The sequence below is a fragment of the Nicrophorus vespilloides genome, unplaced genomic scaffold (genome assembly GCF_001412225.1).
Source record: "Nicrophorus vespilloides isolate i.1.1-1 unplaced genomic scaffold, Nicve_v1.0, whole genome shotgun sequence".
Classification (NCBI taxonomy): Eukaryota; Metazoa; Arthropoda; class Insecta; order Coleoptera; family Silphidae; genus Nicrophorus; species Nicrophorus vespilloides.
Genome location: NW_017099694.1, coordinates 5323 through 14577, shown reverse-complemented (window position 1 = coordinate 14577; position 9255 = coordinate 5323). Strand labels below are relative to the sequence as shown.

The window sequence follows — 9255 nt, the reverse complement described above, 5'->3', positions numbered from 1 at the left end:
TTTTATTTTGGATGGACGTGACAAAAGTTAGAACTACGACACGTTTTGCCTTTTGTTCTATCTAATTTTCTTTTCATTGTCGACCTTCAACTTGAACTTTGCACTCGATCTGGAAAAAATATCAACAATAAAAAACTAATCACGTCTTTCAGAACATTTTAAATGTATTTATATGTAATAAGATATAATGCATTTTTCTTTTCAAAATTTTTCTTAACTTTTTTATTAAAAAGTTTAGCACATTATCTAAAATTATAAATTATCATAATTTTATTAAATATGGTAAAATTAAATCTAGTTACTTATAAATTTACTCCAAATTTTTTGTTTTATTTCGACACTGGCATTTATTGATGAGTATTGTTATGATATTGAATTAATCTCGCAGCTCTTTGTATGCACGGTTGCTTTCTTGCGACAGTGAATTGTGACTAATTGGTATATGCGTATGTGTTTCAGGTCAAGTGGCCGAAATCCGCTTCGATTTCTGCCAAAAGCTGAAGAGCAGATTCCAGTTCTCCAGGAAGATGTTCTCGCTGGTTGATGTGATCTTGAAGTACGTGAAGGAGGACCAGGAAGAGGCGTGGCGACAAATCGACGAAGGTAAGAAGACGAGGGGAGACCGCGAGGTGAATCAATACATTAACTTTTATGCGTTCCGCGCGCGTAATGACATCGGTGAGGGATGTTTTTCTCCCATCCTTCTTTTGCAACTTTACATAGAGTCTGCCGTTTATGCATCAAGCATAGTACGCTCACATCAAACAAAGACAACAACAAAAAAAGTTCATGTAGAAGAAGATGCCATGAATCTATGGGGTTGAAGTGTGAGGAGGACAGAGTGATCCAGTATATAGTGTATACTGTACATGTACTAAAAATATTATAACCTTTGCATTTATGGCCGGCCATAAATTATAGTTTAACGATTTTGTGCAGTTGTTTTAAAACATTACACGCCGTCGGGATGCGAATGCGACATTTGATAAAAAAAAATAATAATGTGTGTGCGTGCGCGTTTGCGTGCATGGTTACAAGTATATTGACAAATGCGTATGATCTATAATTAACCACAGGCATAATTCCATTAAAACTTTTTATTCAAAATATGAGATTCACAGTTTTTAAATTATCTCTTTGCTGCGTCAACTGTATTAAGCAATGCTTTATAATATTCAATTATTTATTTTTTACTATCTATATTGGTTTTTATTTCTACATTAACTTTTCGAAATATTTCATATATTTTTCTGGTCTACAGGAATAAAATGATTAAAGAACGCTGCATGAGAGTATAATAGAAAATACAACTGTTTTAGATTCATCATTAAATTATTATCATTTCTTGCTACATTTGATATATTTTTCTCATTCACTTTAGAAAAAAAAATGTTTCTGCTTATAACAATTCATTGCATTTCCAGTGTTAAGTAGACAATGATTCACATTTCTAATGCCCACGGTGGATTAATTTGGTTTTCCAAAGATGTAATTTACTGAGTTTTTGTTTATTTACCTATCTAAAATCTATAAACAATTTGAGAAAAAATTCTCCACTTTAACAATATTTTTATTTCTAACTCTCATAAGAAAACAGTTTTGATAATTATCAATAGTTTTCTTAATAAATTGTGTAAATTAAGCAACACATCATACAGCAATTCCATCATCGTCATTCTCGATTTTTTTTTACATTTCCCTCTTTACTCATCTCTTAGCATTGAAATTACACAGTTGAACTGTGTGTGCGTTGCATTAAATTGCATCGGCGAGAATTTATGGTAAAATAATAACGTTGCCCAGTCTGTTATGTCTGTGTTTAAATATTTATACCATATTATACTTTATACACAGAGTACGGAGAGACGTTACAATCTGCGTTCTGGATCTTCGGGAATTAAAATCAATCAGCGAACTGGTGTATAATTTCCCTCTCGATGATCGCTCCTAAATTATCCTCCTTTACCCAATTCAACCGTTCATTTCGCTTTATTTTTTTTTGAGATCTTCCACTTCAATTCCGTTTCTTTCTTATGAAAAAGCTTCAGGTTGTATTAACGATGAATATACAAATATCTTCAATTAAACTGAGCTGCGTTTAATGTTATATAATACAATTTTGTGTCCGTGTATCAAACAGTCTATTGTTAGCACGGAAAATAAGGAACCGGTTATGAACAAAGTAAACGTTGTTGTGGTTTCTAAATTGGGGGTTTTGTCGCCGTGTTATTGGAAATAATGTTGAAATGAGTTATGCCGTGAGTGTGAAATGCCGAGAAGGCGCACGTATATTTAGTAAAACCGTCGAGATTTACGAGTCTATTTTCTACTTTACAATGCATTCTCTAAATATAAAACGTCGGAGCGGTCGTCTTTTTTTAAGCTCCGCAAAACCTATGTACTTGAGTATGCTTGAACAGTGGACAGGTGAACAGAAGCCATAAATTCGTGTTATAACAAACATGTATTTTAATACATATACAATGTTTTCTACATTAGACTTGAAATTTAAAGAATTACTTATTAATATTATGTTTATAGCGAATTTCGTGCATTAAAGTCGGCTAGTTCTTGGAGAAGCTAATGAGATTACAATACGTAATATATCCTTAACCAACAACACAATCCATAGACATGTTCATAGATGTGATGGAATACATTTTATCCTTTCAACTTGACGTGTCCACCAATGTTAATAACATGACATAACCCAATTACTTTACGTTTTCGTGAGATATATTAACTTGGACTACATAAAAGATGAGTTTAGTAGAGCATTTAAAACTACTGGAAAATGTGAAGACATTGTAGAGATGATAAGTTTATTCTTTAAATGTAATGCAATGGAAAAACTTGTGTGAGGTGTGTATTTTCAGAGATTACACTGCATGATTATCCTTGCTAGCAAGCCTATTCCAAAGACTTTGCAAGAAGTGCTTGATTCTTTAGTGACAATTGTCAATCATATAAAATCTGATCACGAAGTTTTTTTTATCCACACTGCTATTCGATGGTTATCAAAAGGAAATATGGTTGGACGAGTTTTTGAATTGAAAAACGAAATAAAATACGAAATTATACAAGATCATACTTTTAAGCTTATTTATCTGATATCTTAGATCAACTAAACAAGCTAAATTTTAAACTTTAGGTTAAAGAAACGCACATTATACACTTCAGAGATAATATCCAGGAATTCCTATTAAAGCTGTAAAACTGAATTTTGCCAAACCCTCAATTAAAAAGGGAAAGTATAGCTTGTTTCGTTACAATTTGTACAACTTATGAGAATAAACAGTTTACCAAAGTTCTAAATTTACTAACTAACTAATTTTACTTTGTCCATGATAAGTATGGTTTGTTTCATAACAAATTTTACAATTTATATTAAGTAGAAACAATACAAAATTCATGAACTAACATTATTGTGAAGTAAAAATGATAGATTTGTTGTTTTGTTTGCAGCCTGTGTCGAGATCAAGACGATAGCCGCCGTCGAGGCGGCCAGATTCTACCATCAGATGCCGTTCAGTCACTTCAGCCACAGCATCTCTTCACACACCTCCGAATTGTATCCGGCCATGTATCCGCCCGTCTACCTGCCGGCAGCCGCCGCCGTCGGGATGTATCCGACCGCCGTCGGTCTGACCACCGCAGCAACGCTCAGATCTAGTCCACCTCCTCACTCGCCGCTCAACATCTCGAGGCCTAGAAGTCGATGGTAAGTCATCCAAATTTACCGCCTCCGCATTCCATCACCACCACAACCATCACCGCTCGACTAATCACAACTAACCTGTGCACTTCACATAATTGGATTACATCAATTTGTTATATTACAGCCGCAATGTATGCGTGCTTACACTTTGAACTTGTTAGGTTTGCGTTAATCCACAAATTATTATTATTTAAAACAAACAGAACTACAGTGAATACTGAGTAAACGTTGTGATTAAATAATTGATTTTCTAAACAAGTGTGTATATTTAGAAATTTAAATAAAAAAGGGATGCATTTCCATCCGTGTTTAGTATATTTATTTATTTATTATATTTCCATAAATTTACTTTACCTTTATATTAATTACGTTTGTTTTTATATTTTCCATTTTGATTTGTATAATTTTTGATTACGATCTTGAATCCGATTACTTTTACTGTTTTAGATTAGGATATGTTTGAGTTAGAGCAAATAAACAAAGATTTTAAAAAAATAACTTGTTTTGTACATACATATATATTTATATATTAATTTGTAGATAAGCGATTTTTGGTTTTGTTAATTGAAATAAAATACTTGAAAATTCTATACACTTGTCGCACTAATTTCACGCTTCCCTGCATGCACGCATATTTCATTTGCATTACTTTCACACTCATAGAAAATTATTAATTTTTTTTTTTGGTCAACTGGCCTTTGTGTATCTATTTTTGTTTTATTTATGTATACAATAAAGGTTACTTTACTTAATTACTATTATTTCAATAAACTTATTAAAAAGGATTTATAATAATCGTAAAAAAATTCAATTAATTAAATATAACACCTCACTCAGTAAGTACGTAGGATGATAAATAAAACAACAACTTTTGGGCAATATTCGACTTTTTTCAAGAATGACACATTCATACCGAAGCTTCTGTAACATTTCGATACCTTTCTTGTAGAACGATTTATCTTTAGCCTCAAAATACGGCTTCACTCTCTGCTGTCTACTCAGCTGATGACTGAAAAATGAAAAAAATCTTTAACATTTTGCTTGAACTCTCCAATCAACGTTGACGATACCGAGCGTCAACTCCTTGTTGTTTTTGGTCCACTTGGAACTTGAACGCGGTATCCATTTCGAACAAAGCTTTCTCATGATCAAATGTTCATGCAAAATGGTGAATACACTGCCTTCTGATATCTTCACAGTGTCAGCTATATCACGCAACATTTTATGCTTTCTGCAAGAATTGCTGAATTTGAGCAACTGCATTTAAAATCAACACTTATCAAGCCATTTTGCTTGAACGGTATTTTTTTCCATAAAAAAAGCCACAAAAACAATAACACTAACTCTGTACAACTTCATATGATCATCATCAAAAAGTAATGTTTTATGAACGCACGAAATTTAGATTTTTCCATTGTTTTGAAAATTACAAAAGTAGCGTCACTAAAACCACTGTAACTTGTGAACTAAACGTCAGATTGTCATGAAATATTTACAGGCGTCGTCTGAAGGTTGGTATTTCCTAAAAATCATATGATATGTATATGTCATCCTACGAACTTATAGCTTTATTATACCAAACACTTAATAATAATTACAAAATATTTTAATCCTTTGACCAAAACAGACACACAATTTACTTTTAATTTTAATTCTATTAGCTTTTGCTTGAAACTGAAAACATACATTTAAGTCATATTTAGTTTTCAATATTTCATTAACGCTTTTGTAGACCTTTCATTTATTTTATATTATTATATAAATACAGTGGAACCTCGCATAACGAGCATAGTTTATATGTGAAAAATTGTTTCACTATTCGAGTAAAAATCCAGAAATTTTGGAACGGATTATGATTGTTTTGTACAATAGCTATTATAATGAAAGGTACAATTTTTGTCAAAATAACTACAATTTGCGATGAAAAAAAAAAATTAGTATAACATATTTTAATATTGAATTCATTATGATTATATCAATTGAAATTATTGCAATTTTCCTTATATATATTATATATATGGTACAAGCTTTTAGTTTGTTATAAAAATTTAGACTAATAAAGTTCACTTAATGAAGTAGTTTCTTGTTTTAAATTGAGTTTAAAATTGTTTATGGATGTGCATAAAAGTAAAGAATAGGGAAATCTTTATAAATTGCTTGTTTTATATCGATATTGCGTAATGAATATTGGGGAATATCCGTAAAACTGAAATGCAAATCGTAGCCGAAACTGTATGTGCACATCAAGCGATTAAGCTTAAACATATTTTAAGCGAAACGAGCGATCAAGATCGATCCATAAAGAATGGGGAAACGACCCGTCGTCTTCTTCTTCTTCATAGTCCGTTCATTTCGTTTTGTTTGGAGATTTGGCCATCCTTTTTACAGTGTCGTTAAGATTATTACTATTGTTATTAAAATAATGCACGGGGATCTTATAGATTGGGATTTTAAAACAACTGACCTGTGAATTTATCGGGAAGACGAGGAGGATTTTACGAGGTCGTCGTAAATATTTTTCAGCAGGAGTCGCGGCGGCGACTGCAAAAATTCCACTGCCCCACCCCCAACCATCGCCGCCGCCGTCTCGCATGAAAGATATCGGGAAGCTGATGGTGGACCACAAAAGCCCGGAGATAACAAGCGATGCAGCCAGCAGCCACCATAAAAATTACATGTAACGATGATGAGGCCGGACAGCGTTAATTGCCAATTAAGCATATTTTGTTGCTGATGGAGAGAGGATTGAAAGAAAGAAAGAAACAAACAAAATACGATGGTCCACGGGAGAGTTTATGTTGCGCTCTTGAGCAGCTGTTAATTTGCGAATTGAGATGTAGATTAATTTATAATATTGGCGCTGCTCAAATTTTACGAGCCATTCCGCTACGTGTGCGGCACGTTACTTCTTCTTCTTCTTTTTCCTCTTCATCGCCGCTTGCTTCTTCCCTCAACAAGAAAATCTCATTTCGCCTGAGACCGTTTCTTGTTGTTGTAATACAGTCTATTTAATAATCGGCTGTTTTAATGGGGGGAGTCGAAATTAATTTGAAACCGTAGAAGCCTACGTCTGCCCAATGGTAATTCGCATGGTATGTGGCGTTCTCACAATACCACAAAGTAATAAAGAAAAAGCGCACACTTAAATGTGCAGGAAGGAGATTGAACGAACGGTTCTAACCAGCAATTTCAATGAGACACTCACCATTTTAACAGGCGCTGTTACCGTCTCAAAGATATTCATTTAAATTCTATTAGTTCCATCCAATTCAGTCTTAACGTGCATCTTCTTTTCGTTCATTGAATGCTACTTGCTGTACAATTGCCGTTGTACACTTTCAGACGATTACAATCTTCTATTAAATTTTAAATACAATAATACAACAACATGTTATAATGTGCATCTTACTAAAAGTTCAATAAAACTCAAATTTTCATTATCAATATTACAATTATTATATAATTATGTATTACCTATTAATAACCAAATCCTTTCAAACCATCAAAATATTTATTTTATTTGTTGCAATTCTTATATTCCATGTACAATATGTATTTTTTAATAATTAGATTAATTAATTTGTATTTTTATAAAATTTAAATTGTAAATTCAGAAATATTTACTAAAAAGTATCACGTTTATTTTCTAAATAATAATAATAATATAAAATGAACATTACTTTTTGATTTATTTACACCTATAAATAGAAACAACGTTCATTGTGCAGATTCTCAAGTAAGAGCGAAGCACTAAAAACAAGGTTGGGCATTTATGCGTTGGCGGTTTTTGTATATTTAGTTTCTGAATAATTTCGTTGTATTTATGTTGATTGTGACCTGAATTGCATTGACTGGTGTAACACAACATGTATTTATTTAAGATTAATTTATGTAACTATTTCGTTATAAGCAGGTTATTATTGTTAGTTTAATCAAATATAATAATAATTAAAATTAATGCATTAACATATTCAGCTCAATTACAAAATTGATTTTGTATATTACACAAGTTTATTTTAAGGAAAATCGCGTTATATATACAATATAAAAAAATGTATGTTTAGATTTTAAAATAATTAATAGAAATTGATAAAAACGTTGGCATCAAGTAACCAAAGAATGTTGTACAATTATAGTTTAACATTCAACATTTATTATATAATAAAATTTAAGTAAAATATACAACTAGGTTTTTGGTTTTTACTTTTAAAAAATCTTGAGAAAAACGTGTAAATCGTAATTGTAAAACCGTGTAAATCGTCAACATATATTTGTTAATTTATTTATTTTAACCGTGTAAAGAAAGTATCGTGTAAAACGATGTATAGGTTATTTTCAACATTTATATTTTTTAAAACCGTCTAAAAGTGAATACGTGTAAAGAAAGTACTGTGTAAAATGAGAAATATCCGTATTTGATCTTGTTTTGCTAATATAAATCCTAATTTCTGTAATTTAACTTAAATCGTCAATAGCAAATAATAATTCAAATATAATATTATTCTAGCTTCAAACAGATTTAAACCAAGAATAACATTGAGAAATGAATTAAATCAGGGAAAATGTTATTGAATACGACTACTTTAATTTAGATAGGATGTATTGTGATTTTATATTATTAATTTCTCAATAAAGGTATGTTTTTAACGACTCTGCGTTGTAAGACCGGTGCAGAATGCCGTTAAGACAATGTTTGAAGGTGCGAGGAAAAATGGTCGCGTTTTACGGGTTTCTGTTCCCTTGCATTATGCGTTCCGGCGGCATAAAGTAGGCCATAAAAGGCGGCGAAGCGGCGGCGGCGGCGTCGACGGCGGTGGTAGCAGGGTCTAAAAATTGGATTTAATCGGAAAACGTGAAGCCGCGCGCGTTTTTCACGAAACCCCGGGGAAAATTCCGCGCTCTGAACGCGTCTGTAAATCATCCGCCCACGAATCATCAACATCCATTCTTCCACCGGGATCCACAGCAATAAACGAACGTAATTTATAACGCGTCCGTTAAAGTATTTAACGATAGTTCGTTGACTAACTAAACGGGCCGAGCCGAAGATTTCTCCGCTGCGCGTTGACTGGAATTCAATTCTATCAATCCGCTCGTCTTGTATATTATATTGTATTTATTGTTCAATCCTCACTTGGCACCAAAAGTACACTCTGGCGATTACTCGTCCTTTATCGAGTATTTATCGCCGTCTCCTCGCTTCGCCGTGCAATTAAAATCCTATATAAAATGTAAGCGACTCGTCGTATTCTTTTCTTTTCTCTTCGGAAAAGTCATCCTTTTTACGTCCTTCTGTTCCTGTTCTTTTATTCTCTCTCTTTCGTTCCCTCTTTTTAAACCTTGCGTTATTTTATTTCTGAACGGGTGCAGATTTTTTAGCGGAAATCGATGGCGCGAGTTGCTTTATGGGCGATTAGAGTATCGCTACGAAGCAGTAAAAATACGAAGAAGATTAGGATTCAAAGCCATCCTAGACCTTTCCTAATCTCCTCCTCCTGCGACGAGGATAACGGCGGAGGACGTAGCAGATAGCAAGA

At 32.8% G+C, this 9255-nt stretch overlaps 1 protein-coding gene across 2 annotated transcripts in view; it reads left to right on the top strand.

Moving 5' to 3' along the window:
* The window catches only part of LOC108565252 (protein doublesex-like), a 63912-nt gene extending 60010 nt beyond the window's left edge, over positions 1-3902 (top strand). For both annotated transcript variants that reach the window (XM_017924600.1, XM_017924601.1), the window contains 2 exons: positions 460-603; positions 3466-3902. In XM_017924600.1, coding sequence (XP_017780089.1) covers positions 460-603; positions 3466-3725 — 404 coding nt within the window. In that variant the 3' untranslated portion in view covers positions 3726-3902. The remainder of the gene's footprint in view (positions 1-459; positions 604-3465) is intronic.
* The last annotated feature ends 5353 nt before the right edge of the window (positions 3903-9255 follow it).